The 24,010-nt window shown below is 37.4% G+C and overlaps 1 protein-coding gene across 1 annotated transcript in view; it reads left to right on the plus strand.

Moving 5' to 3' along the window:
• LOC116335227 (prostasin-like) overlaps positions 1 to 23,417 on the plus strand; it is a 35,314-nt gene extending 11,897 nt beyond the window's left edge. Inside the window, exon 6 of the mRNA XM_039600343.1 lies at positions 22,412 to 23,417. Within this exon, the coding sequence (XP_039456277.1) occupies positions 22,412 to 22,660 (249 nt within the window). The 3' untranslated portion in view covers positions 22,661 to 23,417. The remainder of the gene's footprint in view (positions 1 to 22,411) is intronic.
• Positions 23,418 to 24,010: the final 593 nt, after the last annotated feature.

Consider the following 24,010-nt stretch of genomic DNA (forward strand, 5'->3'; position numbering starts at 1 on the left):
CATCCTGAATTCAACTCATCGACTCGACAAATACTTTAATTTGTTGCGCCTGCAGTGTTCATTAAAAGCCGGTCAACTTTTCATGTGTGCCTCCTTTTGAGTCCTTGCTGTAACCAAAGATATGCCAATTGCAGGACAAAGTGTTAATTTAACAGGATAGCACAATTATTTGTAACCTAAGAAGTGTCATATTTCTCCTAAAGTCCCATACCGAACTGACAAAGTAACAGTGGTACTCTATTTTAACAGTTGTATAGAGTTAGAGTTTACAATTTTATTATTTTGACAACCTGAGATGCTTAAATAAAGAGTATTTAAGAACCCAAACCCTACAGTATGTGAACAAGTTTTTTACATGCTTACAAATGATTTATAATTACTAATTATTATATGCTTTCTGTGTTGCTCTGAGCAATTAATAGGAAGATTAAAATACTTTGTGATGTCCATATTACTGTTAAATTTAGTTTTTTTTTTTTTCAAGAGGTTTAACCAGAAAGGTATTTGTCTGGGTTCTCAGTCATCTATGTCATTGTAATCTAAGGAGCTGTGAAGGAAAGCGACTGCACCTCTTTAAGTTTCTTGAAGACATTCACCTCTCTTTGTTAGTTAGTATGTGATCAGTTCCTAAAGAAAAAAGAAATTACTGCATATTTTCACATATTTAATTTCTCACAAATTAAAGTTATCATCTGTACTGAGCAGATATAATAAGCATAAAGATCTTGATTGGTTGTACTGAATTCAGTAAGACTTTGCAAAAGCCAAATTTATTTAAGTAATAATTCTTTCTTAAATGGCAAATAGTTGATTTCATTAACTGCTTAATACAGTTTGGAATTCACAAGTTTGGTTTACAGCAGGGGCGATTCTAGGATCAGAGCTTTGGGGGTGCTGAGCATCCAGAGAGCTGCCCAGCCAGGCAAACTAAACTTTACACATCACGATGAGACTTCTTCCCTGTCTCTGTCAGTCCCTGCATCCTTAAATGTCTCCAGTTGTCCCGAGTTCTCTATGACTGTCTCCTTGGTGCATTTAAACCCCTGTTCCTCCCTGTCCTCGTCGTCTGTTGTCTTTGTTTCCGTTATCAGTCATCATAATTTTACCATCTCTGTGCAAGTCTGTAAATTTCTTTATTAAATCATAAGATTCTTAAATTCATCAAGTCTCTCTGTGCCTGGGTCCTCGTCACAAAACATGAAATCACTGTTTTGTACATTTTAACACAATTTAATCCCCACATCTGTGAAAGAAAAGCAAAACACTTTTTTGAAAAGTCTGTAACAAAATCATAAATCTGATAAAGTTTATTTAAATGCTGCCAAAGAAGAATGGATTGGAATAAAAAAAATACATATCCTAACCTTAATTACTGGGGGAGAATAATGAATGATGCTCATAGTGAGTAAAAAGTAAGCTGAGTGCATTTTTTGGACAGAGATTCACTTTTAATGTGTATGTATAATATAATACAGATACATGAAAAAACACTCCCAAAACAGAATAAGTTATTACGAATAAATTATTACAAAATATTAATAAAAAACTATAAAAATGGAGGCAACTTTGCCTGTGGTACAGTGTATACAATGTATGTAAAAATCTTTACTGCAGATACTAATTTGACTAATTTAATAATACTAATTTTGTGTTGTAAGATTTATGAGTTTCATGCTTTCATAGTGGTACTTGGGAGAGCTTGACATTTTCTCACACTGTAAAAAGTTTGAGAAACACTGATAAGTGTATGTGTGCTTTTGGAAAACATTTAAAGCTGCTGTACAGAATCTTTGAAACAAGCCAGCTTAAAACATTTTTAGAATATAAACAGAGCACTCTGCTTCTCTTTACAGCTCCTCACTCCACCAGGGTGCTGTTTGGCACTTTCTGATAGTGCGCAAATGTGGTGCACGGTTTGCGTCAGTCATTCAGACAACTGGACGGTCCAAAAGTTGGCCTACCTCTCCCCAATCAATGATAATGTTGGAATGTTGTTAAAGAGGGTCAAAAATGTTTCAACCCAGTTTGTTTTGCAGATTCTGTATAGCAGCTTTAATATAGGGAGAACACAACTTCCAGACTGTATGAATAAAATCAGGTTTTTTCTCTTTGTCAGTTTAACAGTTTCTGTTTTGCCTGTCACTGTTCCCTGTCTGTTTCCTTACCTGGTTCTTCCTGACCTTGTACTTTCTCCTCACATTCCCCTCTTTCCTCTCTCCTTCTTTGGACTGACAATCATACACAAATAGATTGTATTCAATTAGATGAAAAAATTACATTAATATGAAAAAAATACTATTAAGATCACTAATAAAAAGTCCTCTCTCAGTCTACTTTCAACCAAAAGGCAAATAACCAAACCACATGAACATCTAATAAAAGATATAAATATTGAAACACTGATCCAACATTATTCTTTATTGATGGATCATTTGATCTTACACTTTTACCTAAATGTTGCACCTTTTTTTTGAAAAAACTTCCTTATATCCCTTATGAACCTGGCTGTCTCTCTGTACACACAAAAACACACACACACACACACACACACACACACACACACACACACACACACACACACACACACACACACACACACCACAACAGGAGTTATAAGGTTAATGGGCATTCAGTCAGTTAGCTAGTTAGTATCCATTTACAAAAACAGGACAGTGGTAACAACAGAAGCTACGGACAATGTTAAGTTTTAGATTTTAAACAGGCTGTATACATTTCAATGGGAGCAACAGGACGGTCAAATGTCGCTGATTTTACTACAGAGTAGGATGGATTGTAGGGTAGCAAACATCGTCGGAAAACAAGTTTTCAACACTGCAGGTTACCTGGTGTAATGTTTTTCAGCTAAAAAGAAACATGGTCTGACTCCTACCTAACTATATAAAGAGTAACTGCAGGTTAAATGTAGCTAATATGTCCTGTTTTCAGCCAGTCACTTACACCTCCGCTCCGCTGCGTCTCAGAGTAGCTGGAACAAACCATTTTGGGAGGGGGGGGATATCTATACTTTTGTTGTTGAAATGTTACGTCTCAACCAAGTACTGTATGCTTTTTATATTTTTAGTAGTGTGTCACACAAACAGCAAATATTGTCAAAAAAGTAAGAAATCTTTGAGGGTGCTTTGAGTCATTTTGGGGGTGCTGAAGCACCCTCAAAAATGGGCTAAAATCGCCCCTGGTTTACAGTGTGAAATTACATCTGCACATGATTCTTAAAGTGCATTAAATTATATCTCTAAGAGATTCTGTTCTCCATCAGAGGGTACTTTGCATGTTAATCTTGAAGCAGAGCTCTGTTTAAATGTTTGAGACTGAAGAAGTCATCCAGTTTGTCTTCGCAAAGATCCAAATCAAAGATTAAGTGATAGGTTAATGTTTAAAGGTTTTAACAATAGGCATCGTAGTCTAAGGAGCTTGGAAAGAAAAGCGTCTGGACCTCTTTAAGTTTCTTGAAGACGTTTCACTTCTCATCTTTTAAGCTTCTTCAGTTCTAAGAGCAATTGGTGGAGCGTTCCAGATTTATAAACCCTGTTGGGAGTGTCCCTAAGAGGGTCCTGGACCCCATTTTGTTCCTCTGCCTAATCACACCAACCAAGGTGTGAAAACAGGTGTGGGTGACATTCTGCAAATCTTTCAGGTGAGCCCCACCCTATCATGTGTTTACTGAGGTCAAAGGACTCGAGATGTCACTGAATGTTAAGACATCTGGGAAGGGATCTCTAACCTGGATTATAGATGGCAGACAGTTGGTGTTGTAAGCCACCACCTCTGTACAAAGATGGTCATTCACAGTGGACATAGATGGCATCTTTCTATCTTTCTTTCTACTGCTAAGTTTGGTTTACAGTGCAAAATTCATTCTGCACATCATTCTTGTGCATTAAAGTGCATTAAATACCTATAAGAGGTCCCGCCCTCCATCAGAGGATACTTTGCATGTGACTCTGAAGCAGAGCTCTGTTTAGATTTTTGTCTTAACCTTTTTTCCTTCTGTCAGCTATACATTAATTGGAAAATATACACAGTGATATCCACATTTGTTTTAGTGACAAAGAGTCAGTGCACTGAGTTTAGTTTTTTCTTTAAACTATACTAGATTATTTTTTACTGTAAAACTTTCCATTTCACCGAAACAGAGGACCCCTCTGTTTCTGTGAAATGGAAACTGAAATTTTCCAGAGAAACTGGAGGAACCAGTATATAATGTGGAAACGACCCAGTTCAGATGTTGAGTTTGTTTTCATTGGGTTTCAAAAGTCTGAATCTGCATCTCCAAGAATTTCTGCAAAAAATAATTTCCAATTCAACATTATAGTTGAGAATAGAAATAATAACCATTGTATGCATTCAATAAGAAGGAAAGTCCATGAGACCTGGAAAACATTGGTAAGAAGAGCACTCAGAGCGTGCAACTACCCCCAAACAGCAAAGGGCTGTAGTCATGGCTTGTGTTGTACAGCTCTCTGTGCACTTTTATGTGATATATTACTCAAGATGGTTTCTTGAAATGTGTTTTCCAGCTTCAACGTGGGTGCTAATAATGAAAGTCAAGGTTAAATATTTAGCCAAACTAGGTACTCACCGCCAATTGTTTTGAAGTTTGAACTAGAACAATAAAGTTTTTACTGATTTTCAAATTCTGCATGACCTTGACTTTGAACTTGATCCGATTTTCACCAAAAATTAAATCAGCTTGAGATGTTATTGGTATCTACCGTCACACAAAATTTGAAAATGATTAATTGATCAATGATCAGACTAGTCTGGACTTTGCAATATTAATACTTTTGCTTGTTGTGCCAGTTTTTATTAAATCTGTTCATGTGTGTCTGCTTTTGAGTCCTTTGAAAAACAAAATGTACCCAAATTATAGAAAAAGGCAGTGTTAATTAAACAGGATAACAATTATTTGCAAAAGGGTTCTTCTTTCTCTCAAAGTGTACATAACGTTGTAAGAATAGATTATTGTAGTATTAGGGATTTAGTTGTATTAACGATAGTAAAGCATTATATTCGTTATTCATTTAAGTAGGTCATAGGTCAAGCTGCTAACATTCACACATAGAGGACATAGAACTGGGAGAATAGGTCAAAGGTGTATGTGAGAAGCAGACACGACAGAGCTGCCGTTAGTGGGATAAGGAGGGATAAGCCAAAGCAAGGAGAACAAAGTGTGCGAACGAGTGGGCAGCAAGGACATAAGATAGGGAGGCAGGAGATAGAGAGGGACCAGCAGGAACTAGTTGTTAGAGACAAAGGTTTTTGATTTCTGTGTGTCAGTGTGTGCTGCTGGAACTGCCCCAGTGGATTTTGATGTTGGCTGAGCTGTGAAAATCCCCAAGTACATAAAATTAATTGATTATTTATTCTGAGAAAAAACAGGAATGGAGTATTACACTGTTTTATGATGCTTTATACTGCTGATTTATAAGAAATGCTGTTTGCAGAGAGTCATGACCTTATTTGTCTGATTAGAAAGAACAAAACATACTGCACAGGAAGCCAAGGTTGTAACTTATAGGCTCACTGAGAGAGGGAAAGAATGTGAATGCTTATTTTGGAGGAGGGCCGAAGCTATAAGAATGTGAGAAACAGTCAGACACTTTGAGATGTGGCAGAAAACCCTCCCGTCCACATCTCCTGTCCGGACATTTGTAATGCTCAAAGTACTGTATGGAATAAAGAGCTTGTTGATTGAGCATTAAACAGCGAGTGTTGTTCTTCCTTCAGTATGATCAAAGATTTGGGATATTTAACCATGTACACAGACAGAATGCTACCAAACACATAACGTCCTTAGAGGAGAAAAGAAAAACTTATCAGGTTTGTTACAGTCTGTTAAAGAGCTGTGTGGGGAATTTGGTTTCAACATTACACAACATTTTAGGAAATAGATATATCACTGTTCTGAACAAAAAGCACTAATACCAGCAGGTCTGACTGGATTCTTTGGTGAGGCCCTGATAACTTATAGAGGTGGGTGGAGCTGAACTTACTGATATAGATATGTAGATATACCTGAAACAGTTTCAGATAACGATGGCTCTCCAGCAGTGTGTGTGCTGTTTCACTGTGGTGATCATTTTCTTATGCCATGGTGGGAAAAAAGTTGAATTTTTTGGCTCTTTCAGTTATTTTCTCATTACTGAGGTTCTATCAGGGTGGAAGAAGTGCGTGATTAATTAGAGGTACAAATGTGACTATTCTAAATGAAATGTTTCACCTGGATACAAGGAAATAGTCCATTTAACATTATTGCCATTCAGAGTCATATCTAATATTATAATGTAATCAAAGAAACTCAAGTCACTGGATTTCTTCATGTTCACAGTGACGCACACTTCTTTATTTGATATCAACATTTTCAGCTCTATTCAGTCAGTTTCTCTCTTTTACAAAGTGCAGATGTTTCATGTTCTCATCTTTGTTAGTTTACTTTGTTGTGTTAATGCACATTGACAGAAACAGTTTGGTTTTAACAGCCTTAGTTGTTGTTGTTTTAGCTGTTTTAGTTGACTTATTTTATTTATGTTCTGATGTTCTTAGTTCACTTTGTTGTGTCAGTTATTTTTTTGTGATTTGGAAATTCAGCTGAAAGTAACTGCATATATTAGTTTATTGTGATATATGCAGTTACTGATGTTATCCTGATTTTTGATTTATTTGTTTTGAGTGAATTGTGAAAAAAAATTGAATTATTTGATCAGAATTTAATAAATTATTTGTTTATTTATTTAAAAAGTATTTAATTAATGACAGATTTAATTAATTGATTATTTACTTCACATTCAATTAATTATTGACACTTTTGACAATTTAATTAGTTATTTAATGATGTTTTTATTTAATTCAATTTGGCAGTCCTGACCCTGGGCTGGTCTTCATGAATTAATCTTATCTGTCAGCCTCACACATCAAACTCAGGGGGCGGGGTTAATACTGATCGAGTCAAAAGCATTGCTTTGGACAGGAGGCCATTCTTTTTAATGGGCGTTTCTCGACACCAGCAACCGGCATGGGGAAACTAACTGAACTGTACTTTGAAAAACCCTGTTTGTGTGTCACCAAATACACCATTAATATTTTTTTTATCTGAGAATGTAGTGGTTTAATCTTCAGATATCTGATCAGTTTGTCAAGATATAGCCATCTTATCTGTGAGCCTCACCCATCAAACTCAGGGGGCGGGGTTCTATAATCCAGTGTTAACCCTCTCGAGGCAGGCGTTGCTGATTTGCAACAGTTAAAAACTAACAACCTGATTACCCCACATACATATTTTATGATTTTCTTTTACTCAGAAGTACCACTGCAGGACTTGGTTGTGCATTAGCAACTAAAACTTAATTTGAGCCTGAGAGGGTTAAGATCCCTTCCCAGATGCTTTAACGCCCACGCACACCCTGGGCCATCTGACCTCAGGGAATCACATGATAGGGTGTGTCTGTGAAGGTTCTCAGTCATCCAGGTCATCGTAGTCAAAGGAGTTTGCAAAGAAAAGCGTCTGGACTTCTTTAAGTCCTTTGTCCCTCCTTGGGGGGATACTCCCACTGGGTTTAAATCTGGGACTCTCGGCCATTTGACCTTAGAACTGAAGAAGCTTCTCGGATGAGAGGTGAAACGTCTTCAAGCAACTTAAAGAAGTCCAGACGCTTTTCTTTGCAAACTCCTTTGACATGATAGGGTGGAGCCAGGTTTCACAATGAGCTCACCCGAAACCTTGGCTGATTCTGACCCACACCCGTCTTCACACCTTGGCTCATGTGATTAGGTAGAGGATCATGAGGGGGTCCATTGTCCCTCATGGAGGGACACTCCCACAATGTTTAAATCTGGGACTCTCCACCATTTGACCCTACAACTGAAGAAGCTTCTCGGATGAGAGGTGAAACGTCTTCAAGCAACTTAAAGAAGTCCAGACGCTTTTCTTTCCAAGCTCCTTAGACTACGATGACCTGGATGACTGAGAACCTTCACAGACATTCACTTTTAATATTATTTTAGCCAAGAACGTAATGGTTTAATCTTCAGATATCTGGTCGGTTTATCAAGATGGAGCCTCTTTGCAAAAGTGCTTCGATGATTTCGGAGATGTCTGCCCAGCCCAGTCTCACGGAAAAACGTGATAGATCCGTAATAATTAATTAAAATGTGAAATAAATAAATAAGTAATTAAATGTGTCATTAATTAAATAAAATTTGAAAAAATAAAATACTAATTTATTAAATGTTTTAAATGAAATAAATGGGCACTTAATTAATTATTTAACTAATTAATTACAATTTTAATTCATTAATGACACATTAAATTAATTATTTAATGGTATATTTAATTAATTCATTTTGTCAATCCTGGTCCTCCAAAGTTAATAAGATGCAGCTGATTCTTTATAGTTCATAAAAACATGCATAGAGTGTAGGGCTGCTCAATTAATCGAATTTTAATCTCGATTACGATCTGGGTTTTCAACGATCATTAAAAATGCCTGAGCCGATTATTAGCACCTCCCTCGTGCTTTACTCTCACGTTGCTCCGTGTGGCAAATCGAGCGCACCTCTCTGCGTTTGAACACGCGTCACAACAATTAAGAGGACCCGAGGAAGCTCGGAAAGCTCGGAAAGCTAAGCAGAAGTTATTTGGAGAGGAGAGGATAATGGCTGCTGAAGAAAGAATGCCGTTGGTTGAAAAGAGAGGTAAAACGACTTCAGTGGTGTGGAAACCAATGTTCCTCTAAGCTGCTTGCGTGCGCAATTGCGCACTGCTGGCACGGTCTCTGCGCACAGAAAATCTGCGTTGCGCACAAAAAAAATCTAACCTGAATTGAAATTAAAATTAAAACTTTAACAATTCTGTTTTGCAGTGTTAGTCAGTGAGTGACTGGCTGCTCCTGTATGGGATTAGAATGATGCCACCTTATCCTATAGTCCAGCCAATAATGCGATTCACATTCGTATATACGCAGCCAATCAACGTAGTTGACAGGCTATGACAGCGTCCTTATGTGCCGACAACGGTGTTTTAGCTAGCAAAGCGGCGCGGCTGATGTGCAGTGAAGCCACATTAATGACAACGTGTACAACCATTGGAGATGTGAGCAGGACAGACGGAACGATTGACGGAAAAAGTGTGGACTTTATACCAGTTTTTAAATTGTGTTGATAGGCCACGTAAAACCAGAGTTATGATGAAAATATCTGCAATGTTTGGTTTTCTTCCTGAATACTATCGTTGTTTATATTTACTGCGGGAAGAAACGGTAAAAACGGCGTTTTATAAGGAAACCACTCTCCGCCTGTGAGCAAAAACAAAACCAAAAAAACCCCCACCCTTTCCTATTGGTCGAAAAAAGTACCGTGTCGACCAATCAAAAATTGATATGCAACGTGGCATCTAGTTGTTAAGAAACGGGGGGAAGTTTTAGGAGTGACGGCGGTGTTCTGAGATGTGAGGGATTTGAGACGTTTAGCGCAAATCTTGTGTAGTTAGTGTGTAGTTAGTGTGTAGTGTAGTCAATAGTTTTGTTGTGTGTGTCAGAACAATGCGGCGACTGCTGAATGTTACAGGTGTTACAGCAGTGATACATCTCCTGTTGTCAGGCCTGCAGGTATCAGGCTGTTGTTCTCCTTTATCTCATAGTGGACAGAAATTATTTTTTGGAGTGGCACAAATAATTTGTGTGGCATCAGATTTGATGCAGAACAGCTGATTGTTCTGTAAATAGTTTGAAATGTTTATTTAAAAAAAGGCCTTGGCTGCATTAAAAAAATAAATAGCTGCAAAAATCTTTGTTGTTTGCCAAACTGAGTTCCTTTTTTGAAGTAGTAACTATATAATTAATTGCCCAACATTGGTCATTATATACTGTATTTGGCAGACAGAGTTACAGGACTCTCTCCCAGACCAGACTCATAATAGAAGTCAGAGCTTTATGAAAAAAAAGAAAAGAAAGAAAGTTGTGTTTTCAAAATTGGAGTTCAAGTTATTTTTACTTCCAATAGTGTTAACATACTACACAGGTCATGAACAGGATTTTTTAAATTTTCATTGTAAGTGGGCTAAAGCAGTTAATTAAAAGTAGTCTAACATAAATGTAAATGCTGTAATTTGATTATTTTAATAAACCATGTAACTTGGATGGATTAGATGCTGGCGTGACCACAGTGCACACGTCTGATGTCGCTCACAGTGGTCCAAGGGATCGCTCAGGGAGTTTGTGCGTTCGCTCAGACACATGAAATATTTGAGGGAACATTGGTGGAAACATTATGGGTTCGCGGAGTCAGACGTGGATCAAATATTTTGCAGTATTTTGAAGTTCACTAAACATAAATGTTTACATTGGACGCCGCCTAGAACGTCTCTCCAGGAAAACAGGACTTACTATTCACAAGGACATGTATCTCAGCCATATACAACACTATAAAGAAGCTATTCATCATGCTAAATCTGCTTACTACACCTCTGTTATTGAATCTGCTAAAGGAAACACTCGCACTTTGTTTTCTACATTGCACAATATTGTTAAACCCCCAGATACCTTTGCCATACATACACACTCTGCCGCAGTTTGCAACAAATTTATGGACTTTTTTTACACCAAGATTGAGAATCTCCATCAACAGTTGCCCTCGTCCTGTGAAATGGTCAATTGTTCTATCTGCATTTTCTGCCCTTCTCAGCTGTCATCCTCTCTATCCAATTTTGAACTTCCCACAATAACTCAGCTATCTTCCATAATTACTAACTTAAAGTCATCATCATGTAAACTTGATCCACTGCCTTGTCGGCAGTTAAACTCTCATTCCCGTCTCTTGCCCCACTGATTGCTAATATCGTACACTCCTCTCTTATATCTCTTTCTGTTCCTTCTTCTCTTAAAACTGCAATAATAACTCCAATACTGAAAAAGAATGGTTCAGATCCCTCCAATCTAAATAATTTCAGGCCAATTTCAAATCTCCCTTTCCTAGCAAAAATTCTTGAAAAGATAGTGGCTGCACAGGTTCATCATCATCTCATTGGAAATAACTTGTACGAACAGTTTCAGTCCGGCTTCCGTTCATATCACAGTACAGAAACAGCCCTAGTAAAAATCACCAATGATCTTCTGCTTGCAGCTGATTCTGGACTTAAATCCATCCTCATTCTCCTTGACCTTACAGCAGCTTTCGATACTATCTCCCACCGCATCCTCCTTCACACATTAGCATCTATTGGCATCAAATGTACAGTACTCGCCTGGTTTACTTCTTATCTCTCTGGCCGCTCACAGTTTGTTCAATTACTCCCTCACAGATCAGTGTCTACTCCAGTTAATTCCGGTGTACCCCAAGGCTCTGTCCTGGGTCCTTTACTTTTTATCATCTATCTCCTACCCCTAGGTAATATTTTTAGGAAGCATAACATCCAGTTTCACTGCTACGCAGATGACACCCAGCTCTACCTATCCTCCAAACCCACAGCTACTCTCCCACCCACATCCATTTCTGACTGTTTAAGTGAAATCAAGGTCTGGTTTACGCACAACTTTCTTAAACTTAATGGCAATAAAACAGAATTCATTTTAATAGGCACCAGATCAAAACTGACTACAGTTCCAACCAGTCCTTCATTATCCATTGATAATTCTGTTGTCACATCCTCCCCTCAGGTTAAGAGTCTTGGTGTCATTCTCGATAGCACTCTGTCCTTCACAGCACATATAAATAATATCACTCGGTCTTCCTACTTTCATCTCCGTTATATTAACCGTCTTCATCCCTCACTCACACCACACAGTACCGCCATACTTGTCAATGCTCTTGTCACATCTCGTCTGGATTACTGTAACTCTCTTCTCTATGGTCTACCTCATAAATCCCTCCATAAACTGCAGGTTGGTTCAAAATACAGCTGCTCGTATTATTTCCAGAACTAGATCCACTGAACATATAACACCTGTTCTTAAACAGCTCCATTGGCTCCCAATTCACCTCCGTGTCAATTTCAAGATCCTGCTTCTCACTTTCAAAGCACTTCATAACCTCGCTCCTCCATATCTATCCGATCTTCTCCATACATACTCACCCCTTCGTACACTCTGCTCTTCTTCAGCTTCCCTTCTGTCAGTTCCACCTGCTCGCCTGACTACCATGGGACTCAGAGCCTTTAGTTGTTCTGCCCCGAGACTTTGGAATGCACTTCCACTTGCTCTACGGACCACACACTGTCTCACCTCTTTTAAATCACTACTCAAAACCCATCTGTTCAGAATTGCATACACCTGATCTGTCTTAGGCCATTTTTACCTTGCTCAGTTTTTATATTTGCTTTTATGATTGTTTATGTCTAAATTTTATCTACCATGTTTGCTATATATACATCTTTTTTTAATGTTTTTTTATGGTATTGTTTATGTGCTACTGTAAGGTGACCTTGAGGGTCTGAAAGGCGCCTATAAATAAAATGTATTATTATTATTATTATTATTATTACATTTTTCATTTATTTTTTATATTGCAAACATTTGCACTGTAATCAGTATTTGCACACTATTTTATATTATTTTTTGACAATCTTTAAAGCTATTATTCAATACATTGTTATTGTTAAATAAATATCGTCAAATAATCGAGATCTCAATTTCAGTGAAAATAATCGTGATTATCATTTTTGCCATAATCGAGCAGCCCTAATAGAGTGTATAGAAACTATAAAATTATAGTCACAGTCATTTTTACATCATCATACAAGTCCTTTTTTGAACCTTTCATTTTAATACTTTTGTCTTTGTTTTGCTGGTTTTTGGAGCTTCAGATGACTGAATTCAGAGAGACTGTGTTAAATTACCAAGCAACTTGGTTAGCAACCACTGGATGTACTGGTGCATTTTACAGACACATATAGTTTTTAATTGATACTAAACAGAAAACAAATATAATGACATGAATTTCACTAAAGAAAAGTAGTTATTGAGCTTTAAAGGAAATCAGCTGAGGTGAAGCATGATGCAATGCGAACCCACTAGCTATTCAGGTACACAGCAGACTTTTTCACAGGTACTCAAATTTACTCTTATTTCTTGTTTTTGTGCTGATGATAACTAAACCTACAACAGACCCGTCACTTGAAGATAAGATAGACTTTATTAGTCCTACAGGAATTCACAAAAGTTTAATAATGTTTTCACATCAGATCAGTATGGAATAAATTGTCAGAGAACTTCCAGTCAGGTCTGCAAATATCACTTGTACAAATTTATTTTAGCAGGTTATTATATTATTATCAAGGTAATTATACAACCATTACTAATCGGTTTTGTCTCATGGGCATGTCTTTATTTCCACATTAGCATCCTTATTTTTTGTACCCTTATTATCCTATTATATAAAATTTAGTATAATATTACTCTGATGTAACCACTGTTACTATCATGATATTACTTGGATATTAACTGGTTATTACTTTCATAATGTAGTCGTAATACCTTAGAAATAAACACATTATTACATTCTATTTCTGCCTTGTGTTACGGGTTCGAAATTGAGGATGAGAGTAAAACAATGATGGTCCAGAAGAGGTCAATCAAACAATTGATTTTAATGAATGCACGCAGCGTGGAGAGGTGCAAACTGCAGAACAGTTGTACATCTCTACCCAAAATACACTCTAGATTGTTTTTATAACATCAGGGTATTGTAACGCCCCTTCTTGCGTTTACAAGCACATAATTTGCATGTACAGAACATTCATGTATTTTAAGAATTAACTGCAACATAGAGGTTCCTCCTTGTGGCATACTCTTCCGAATATAGTGATGACCTAAGGCCTTTGAGGTCACCATGGACTGGACATCCTTCCGTCACCTGTAACTAAGCAAACTCAAATACCACAAGAAGCTGAATACATTCAGGCCTTTGCTCAGCTACTATTTTACTGTAACAATATACTCAGCATATGAGTTATGATATATATATTTAACTCAATCATTTTAAAGTAGTTATACTGCACCTGTAATAAACATGTTAATATTTGATTATGATAACCCCTATAATATAAATTATAACATAATGCCAGCAGCTTCAATAAATGCTTGGATGAAATGATAATTAATGCAATGACAAGATGATGGTTATGTAAAATAGTCCCTATAATTCTACAATTCCCCCTTTTGACGTCTTCCAAAGACGTCACTACACCATTCCCAGGTCCACTACCTTCGCTCTGACCCTCTCTCTGCTACACCTTACTAACCTACTGTGTTCATCTCAGGTTCCTGTCATTATTCAAAGTTGGTTCCCAATATCATATCAGGCAAAATCACAAACCCTACTACTGCCACGTCTGCTTTGTTAAGCTCTTCAGTTAGACTCTGTACCGGTTTGCCAATCTGTGTGTACATGTCTCTACACTTTTAATGTCTAAATGCACATCTGGATGTATGTGCACTTGTATGTCTATCTGCATCTATGAGTCAGTGGTTTTCATAAAAAAACGCGTTAAAGTGAAGAATGTTTCCTGACTATTAACTCCTGATACTGGAGGGACTTTCGGGTTGCCCAACCTCTTAGGTTTGGCCTTTTACACTTTACTAAAGAAATTTTAACAGAGCCCAAAAAGATTTTTATTTTGCTCCTGTGCTTGACAGGTTAAGCGAAGTTGTTTTTTGTTTTGTTTTGAAATTTTTCCCTTCTGTGTGTGTGTGTGTACATAAATAAGAATATGATAATCAACATAAGATCCCTGGTTTGCAAATGATTTTCTGCCCCCGCTGCAGGGCAACATCATGTGGTGGTGAGTCTATGTTGGCTAGTTTAATGCAAATATGTAACAGTTGCTTCATTACATTGCCCACTCAGAGTTGCGCAGTTTCAAAGTATGTGGAGAATTCAATACACATTTCTTGGCTAATTATTTTCCCTATAAAGTGAAATCAAACATTACATTTGATTTTACTTATGTATTATCCTGTTCTGGGCTCTATCCATTATATTAACTTTATTTAATCTCAATACTCTTTATGTGTGTGAGCAACGCTTTTAGTCTTATTAAACACAACCCAAGTAAAATGCACACCGTCCCCCTGTCAGCCTAAATCTCCGCTAAAAAGCACACTTCAAAGTTTTCTATCTGGATTTATGCCTCCTTTGGCTTCAAGCATATACATAACATGCAAAGGTTACTGTTAATGCCCGTTAGACAAGTTTCCATCATCTACAACATTTTGTTTCACCCGGCTCACCCTCACACATTTCTTGTTCACTTATTGCATATTTATCTTTAACACCATTTACCTCAGTAGTTGCTAAGCAGAAACAAAGCAACCTGTGGTCCACCTTTACCCTGTAAAATAAACCCCTGTCATGTTTGTGTCTGTAAGCATGTTTTGCATTCATTCATTACACTCCCCGCCATTCCTGCAAGTTAGGAGCTGTAAAGTTGAAAGCTGCATCAAGTCCAGGCCTTTGGCCTGGCCTATATATAAATCATGTGTGTTTGTAAGCGTGCATGCAATTCACCTGCTATGTTCTCATCTTCCCTCAACATGTATCACCTGGACACTCTCACCAGTGAAGCTTAAAACCCTCTTGGATAGAACATCAACTCTAAACAAGCACAGATATGCAATGTGTATAAAATGAACTAAACCTGTGAATAGAATGAATGTGATGACAAACCTATGCAATGCAATATGAACCCTGTAAACAATATTACTGGTATTATTTTGTCATAAAATAAATCAAACAAATAACTTAAGCTGTGTGACGGCACCTTGCGTTTACACGCCAGGCTGTGAACTGCCCTAAATCTACTTGCTACACCCCTTTTCACCTGGTTTAATTTTTTCAATCCTAATTTAAACTATTCCTGACTTCCCTCAATGCACACTGTAAAGTGTAAAAGATACAGTTAGCTTTCTCCTGGTAAAAGGTCCTACATTATTTTCTCTACCTTTGGAAACATCCTCTATCGAGTTAACCCATTTCATTTTTCAAACTTAGGCCTGATTTCTTCGCCCCCTTTAACGGGTAGCGCATATCCGGTCTGAACACTGTGTTTGGGCAATTTACTTAATTGTTGCAGGATTTCTATGTTATGTAAAGTTCCTCTCATCCCTTTTATGCTTCCATTATAACCTGTGTCTAACAAGCTTTTGATCTTCTTTGTAATATAAACAACTCGGTGTATTTGTGCTCTGTTCTTCTCCTTTCTCTCGTCTGATCATCTCAAGTACGTCCTGTACCAAATTTGCTTCCTCTTTTCAAGTCCCACATTTAATTACAAGCTCAAACATATTTGCCCTATATTGCTGTCTCGACGTGTTTCCTGTCAACTTAACAGAGTTATTCTCAGAACTCAGAGCTGAGGTTCCCCTTTTCTAAGTCTGTCTGTTCTACAAGAGAGCAAGTCGGTAAACAAGTTTATCATCACCAAGGTTATTAGGTAAACGTCACGTAGACACATTTCATGTAGCTGATAACATATATACAATTTTCCTTTGACATATCTGTATGTGCACGCCTAAATTATAACCTCTTATTCTAGAAATCAAAAATAACCTGAAAATAACACTTTCTGCCTCAGTTTTACCATACCTAAATTATCAAAAACCTAAACATCATCAAGTAATCTTAAAACCCTTTCAAATTAAACCTTAAATCCTGTAACTCCCCCTTTTTGTGACACATCTCATGTGTTACAAACTCAAAATCCTTCACTCAGGTTAGGGCCTTAAAAAGGTTAGTCATATCATATTAAGTCTACATGCTCGGACCTTCAAACCTGTGTTTAAGGAATGAAATCAAATTAATCATCATGTCAAATCCTTTCTTGGCTCCATCCACAGCCTGCATCCTTGAAACGTCCTATAAACAAAAGCCTGTGTGTTAACCAGAACATCACCTTTTATACTCACTTTCTCCACTGATGATCCAACCTGTGTTATAACCCAAAATAAACTTACACAGAACAGTTATTAATCATGTGTCCCCTCCGTTCATGGTAACTTAAGTTACATCAATGTTTCCCTTTTAGCATTTAGCATCCTATAATGTAATAACATAATCCAACCCCAATAAATAATTTTCTCAACGCACACATCAATATCCCAAAATCAGCATCCCCAGATTTAAGTCTCCCACTTGTCCTGTTTGTCAACCTTTTATTTATTTCCCTCTTGGTCCCATCACTCACATTCACTCCCATGCATTCACACATGGTATTTTTGCTGATCTGCAGCCTTCTGCGCACGTGATCAGATGCTCCACATCAGCAAAATGAGCTCAATCATTTGTTTTATTTCGTTTTTCCTTTTTAGGAAAATAGTTCTCTATACTTTTGACTGGATTGACTCGCTGCAATCCTTACTTGGTAATTTGTCCGCGCCGTCAGTTCACTCTCTTCCAGGCCTGCTTAGAGCAAAAATGAGAAAAAAGAGAGCTGATTGTTAGCTCATCAAAGTACAAAACAAAATCACCTGACAGGTTTTTTCTAAGTGCACTGTTATAAAAACTATGGGCCCTTTTAGACATGTCCATGTTTATCAAAACTCCCTCTATTAAAATGAAAAACAACAGCCCCAAAAAATCTTAAACCATCTTAAATTTCACCCATTCAACACACCGAAAACCTCGCCAAAAGCTACACCGTTTCAGTACACAACAATAACCCGGTTAAGCACTTTACCATACTCAGATTCAGCCTAACACCTTACAACAATGTGTCAACACTAATTTATAAACCTCCTAATCAAATTTGCACCTCTGAACAATCTACCCCTCCTTTAAGGCCTCAATCACACACACACAGCAAGCTCCTCTGTCCACATTCACACAAGCTCTCAAACTTTTCCATACTCAGCCATATCTCAACAATTTAACTTGGCAAAAGAAATACATGTTTAAACTTTATCACATTATTTAATTATTTTCATTTTCTTTCTATACTAATCACTTACTTTGATCAATCAGTGCAAGAGCACTCCTGAGTCACTCTTATAAACACTTTTCTTTTGTTTTTTTTTTTTCCATCTCTTTTAAATCTTTCCATCAATTGTATTAACCATTCACACCATTCTCTCACTCATACAAGCAGCAAGCAGATCTTCATTGCATATGCTTATGTTCTTAGCCAGGTTTTTAATCAATATCTGTTCATTAAGCTTCAGGAGCTTGTCTTTATAAGGTTAATGCATTTTCTGTTTGTGTGTGTATGGGTATATGTTATTTTGCATCTATGACTTCACAGTCTCCCAGACTTCTTCCCAACTCTCCAGTTAAGCAGTCAGTTTTCTTTTTCCCGAGTTACTAACCCACATTTTGATTTCCCACCTTAAATTACCGCCCTCCTGGTCTTCAGCCAGGAGCTGGGGCTTGCTTTTCAGGTTCCTGGACACATCATGCTGTGAACAATTCAACCAGAAACTTGCCTTAACTTATCCATAGATGTTAACCTCTAACTTTCTTCCGACTGCTGCTGTGGAGAGCCGGTCCAAGTCTGCTTTACTCCTGAAAATAACAAAACTAAGACATTTTCATTATTATCACCAGTGGTTAAATAACCCATTTCTCTGTCTCTGGTCAGAAACACCAATTATGCCATGCATGTAAGCGTGTTCTTCCCTGCATTTTATGTTAATTGGGTGTAAACTACTTCTTCATTAAATTAATTCATTGAGTTCTTCGTTGCCTTGCGATGTATTCATGTTAATGTACACTACGTGTAAGCTGTTTCTTCATTGCATCCTATATATTCATATTTAATTTATGCATTTCACCACTGAGCTTTAGATTCAAACTATCTCACTTCTGATTCATTTCAAAAATATCTCACATGTAACAATTTGTATGTGTGTTTTCTATTCATTAAGGTAATGACAATTATTTCTTTCATTATTCTTACCTTTTCTAATGTTTACCTCTTTGTTATGCTGTAGTGGACATCCCTAAACAATTCATGAGTTCAGGCTTCAATTTTCAATCCAATTATATCCTATATTCTCGCAGTCAAACTCGTCCAGCTTCATCTCTCACTGGTCCTCTCTGCACAATGTCCTATTCGGCTTCAAAGCTCCAGCAAACACAGTCTCAACTCAGCTGCTGTCTTCTTCTCTGTTTCTTTACAGTCTTTTCTTTCAGATTAAGTCCCAGCGTGGCAAAATATCACTCAATGTCCAGTGCTCTTCCACAATTCTTTATCCCACTGTTCAACTGCCCAGCCTGTATTTTCACAGTACATGTTGCATTAGTCTTACATGCTGCTGCTGGTCGTCAGTCGTCATCAGTGTTAATGGATCAGTGGCACTGTCGTTTGCCTGCTGTATTCAAGTCCACGATGTTCTATCTGTCTTCATCAGGTGATTAACTGTCCTTTGCGTGTCTTCTCGGGGTGAAGGACAAAGTAAGAGCTCAAGCTGCACAATTTCGAGCCAAAGACTGGCTTATTTTCTCCCAATTCTTTTAATCTACTTTTCTGCTGCTGAACTCAAGGTTGCAAAGTTGAAAGACGCCCACCTGTATTGACACACTAAACCATATAATTAGTAATATATACATTTTTCTTAAAGGCTTCATTTGCTTCATGTGCCTAGAGTTAAATCTCTCTCTCTGTGTTCTTTCTGTACACACTCAGTTCCCATATATGGGCATGCACAGTTCCTGGTCACTATTTCCTGTCGCTGCAGCCCCGGTAGACAGAGCAATATTTCCTGTTCCTCAAACTAATCTAACTCCTTTGTTTTTGTTTTCTTGAATTAAAAACACTTTCAAACTTTAGCACATCCTACTTTTCATCACACAAGAAATATATTTCACACTCCTTTATTCCATACACACCTTTTAAATGCTCTAACCTCTTTCAGACGCCATAAATCGTCTCACACGCACTGCCTTTCTCTCTCTCAGACTTCCCCTTTTCACTTAGACAAATCACACAGTCACTCAAATCAAATACTGACAGCATTCACACAGTTAAAATCACACAAAATACGCTTTCATACGAGTATTTTGGACATGCCTTCCATGATCAGAAAGAGCAAGTCAAAAGAAAAAGAAAAAAAACTGAAACCTCTCATAACATCACTGAAGGTCAAATATCTTCATAGACCCAAAAGTAAGCATATTATTTCCCTAGTCAAAAGTCAAACCGTTACTCACAGTAATTTTTAATCTCACAGCCTTTGTGTTTTGAAACTAAAAAGAGGAAGGAACAGCGCCCAATTTAAACTGCGCATGTTGTCACTCAACGACACACACAGAAAATGTAACTGTATATATATTATCTCAAACTGAAACAAAACCCATCTAAAAATCCTAAAACATCTTACTTGACACCCCAAAACACACATGGCTTGCAGACATATTTATTAATTAAATTATCTCAAATTCAATTTCAGTTCTCAGAACCCAGGTAACGGTCTTAAGTATCAACAGTTTATGTATCCTATCTCAAAACCCCGCAAAAGTCATACAGTCATGGCAAGAAATAAAACTTTACTTACATATTGTAATAAACAAAACCAGCGTCTTAAGTACATGCACCAGCAATGTCTAGCAGTCCCTATTAACTTCCTCATATTCTATTGACCTCTCAGCTGCCTTATTTGCATTCTCACACACACACACAATCTAAAAATAATACCAGCCTGACTCTCAGACTCAGACAAGTCTCTTAATCTATTTACACAGACGTCCTATGATTACAACTGCACAGATTTTAGGCTTCTCGTTTCAAAACCTACACAATTTAGACAATTTTTAAATTAACGGTCCGACCGATAAACTCCCTGAGTTTTTTGTCATCAATTTAACCAGTCTCGGCCCCGGGCCGTGGCCAAATATCTAAGACCCTACACAATTTAAAAGCATCAATCAACTCAACCCGAAAAGCCCTGTTATGTGGACACCCCACATCCCAGGCTTCCCCGAAGTTTTAAGTTAAAAGGTAGACGCCCGAAACCCGGTTTCTACTGACCAAAAAGTGCAAACCACCGCCCCGGACGGCAAACTGACCCAGTCAGTGGCCTATTTTGGAGTTTCCCAAGTTCTCCACGAAAGGCCAAGTCGGACTATCCCTATCCAAGGAAGATCCCGAGCGTCCTCAGGAAATTTGGAGCGTCACCTCCGAGAAATGCACTTGTTAGACTCCCAGAGTCCCGCTCTATACAATTTAATTATTTTGAAGACACCCCAAAAATCACAAACCCACCATATCGGTGTCCAAGCCCGGCTTTATATTCAATTGAGACTTTAATGTCACAAACTTCACCAATTACCTATTATTCTAAATTCTCTTTATTCTAAATCCTCTTTATTCTATATCCTCTTTATTCTTATTCCTTTGGGACTTTAACCGGTACCTTTAGTGAGACTCTAACTCACTTTTACTCTTTTTCTTATCATTACTTCAACTTCAACTTCTCATGAGATTTTCACCAAAATCAAAACAGACTTTTACCAGTAATTTTCAGTGAGTAGACTTTCAATTTTGTCAGAACCAATTCAGCACTGTTTGGAAATAATTCAACAGGTAGTGCCTTACCTTTGAATAAGCCGGCTTATGTCCACTCACTTCGACCACTGACTCGTGTCTGCTTGTTCGAGCGCCTCGGACCCTCTCAGTCTCAACCTCCAACTTTTCTCCCTCAACCTCGGCCAAATGCACCAAATGTTACGGGTTCGAAATTGAGGATGAGAGTAAAACAATGATGGTCCAGAAGAGGTCAATCAAACAATTGATTTTAATGAATGCACGCAGCGTGGAGAGGTGCAAACTGCAGAACAGTTGTACATCTCTACCCAAAATACACTCTAGATTGTTTTTATAACATCAGGGTATTGTAACGCCCCTTCTTGCGTTTACAAGCACATAATTTGCATGTACAGAACATTCATGTATTTTAAGAATTAACTGCAACATAGAGGTTCCTCCTTGTGGCATACTCTTCCGAATATAGTGATGACCTAAGGCCTTTGAGGTCACCATGGACTGGACATCCTTCCGTCACCTGTAACTAAGCAAACTCAAATACCACAAGAAGCTGAATACATTCAGGCCTTTGCTCAGCTACTATTTTACTGTAACAATATACTCAGCATATGAGTTATGATATATATATATTTAACTCAATCATTTTAAAGTAGTTATACTGCACCTGTAATAAACATGTTAATATTTGATTATGATAACCCCTATAATATAAATTATAACATAATGCCAGCAGCTTCAATAAATGCTTGGATGAAATGATAATTAATGCAATGACAAGATGATGGTTATGTAAAATAGTCCCTATAATTCTACACTTGTTACCCTACTATTACTACTTTACTACTGAACTGTAATAGAAAGTGCTACTGGTTGCGCTTTAAGAGATATCAATCTGTCTCAATAATGTTTATTGATTTCGTTCCACAGTTTGACATAGGGGGACCGCTCATGACCAAAAATGAGTCAGTCTGGGTCCAGAATGGACTTCTCAGTTATACCTTATGTGGTATTTTGGGAAGACCTTCAGTGTTCACTCGTGTATCCCAGTACCACAAATGGATCAGCGACACAGTCACAGGGACTCCACCAGGCTTTGTTCCAGTCACCAACCCAGGCAGTTCAACATCACCAACCACTAAACTCACCACTCTCCCTACAACTTCCCACAAAATGTGACAGTGTGTTTGACAGTGATGAAAACCTGATCTACTTCACTCATTTCTCTTCAGTCTTTGCTCTGCTCTGTAATAACATGCAAACATGAAAAATGTTGAACAATTTTCCTCTTTTTTTTCCTTTTTTTTGCATTCATCAAATTTTATAATTTTAATGTGAATGTTACACTTCTTACTCCACACTGTAAAAAAAAAAAAAAAAGAAAGAAAGAAAAATCTGTAACAAAACCATGCCCTAATCTACAGGTTTTCTGTTAAAATAGAAAATTCTGTAGACTTACAGTATGTTTTCTGTACCATTAATAAACATTTTTGTTAACAGTAAAATTGAAAATTCAGTTTATATCACCATTTACAGGCATTTGCTTCAAACAGGACACCTGACAAACACTGACATACATTTCATTAGTACCTTCAAGCTAAAATCAATACTGTGGTTGTTAATAAGTTAAGTTGTGATTTACGTCCATGTCTCCACTCACGATACAGTATACGGAGTGAGTTATGAGCAAAAGCTCACCTTTCATTAGCAAATTAAATTCACCTTTACATATACTATTTCACTTTGTTATGTGTTATGTCATGTGTACAGCACTTTGTTTTCAGCTGAGAGTTCTTTTGAAAGTGCTACATAAATACATTGCTTGCTTGCTTATCAGTGAATCCGAGAGAACATTTGTCCCAGATTAACACTGCAGGGTCTTTACCTTACAAGGAGACAACATTTGTTGACTGTTGAGCTGTACTATATGAATAAAACTGAACAGATCTAAAGAAAGTCTTCCTAAACTTTTGCTTTATTAGAACAGGGCGGATGGATGTCCACAGCCATCTCAGCATCAGGCTGACAGGATTTTTCCCATATAATACATAAATAAAATGGGCAGAATAAAAAATGTAAGAATGTAAGAAAAATAAATCAAGGCATTTCACAGACAGATGGTCAAAACACCAGATGCAAAAACAATCATTTCTAAGTTTGTATTATGTCCAGTATTACTTTGATACAACCTGGCTCTGACACCAAAGAACACACCAGAAACATCTGACAGAACTTGAGGTCCTTTAATTCATTTTCTATTACAACCCCCCCCCCACAAAACAAAAAACGTCCACTGTTCAAAATCATCAGTGCAACCTTTTCATTGCTATTCTCAGTTTCTAAGCTGTTTAACTTTATGCAGGGAAGAGAAGTTTGACATAATACACAACTGTTAAATGTTAGAGAAGCTGAAAATGAGGTCACGGTTGCTTCCCAAGCAAAAACCTTTACTTGTGCTCACAGACCTTAAATCGCAACAAATAAGAAAATAATAAGACAAAATGATCATTATTATTAGTTTTTTGGGTG

This window comes from Oreochromis aureus, linkage group 3 (genome assembly GCF_013358895.1).
Source record: "Oreochromis aureus strain Israel breed Guangdong linkage group 3, ZZ_aureus, whole genome shotgun sequence".
In the NCBI taxonomy this organism is placed as follows: Eukaryota; Metazoa; Chordata; class Actinopteri; order Cichliformes; family Cichlidae; genus Oreochromis; species Oreochromis aureus.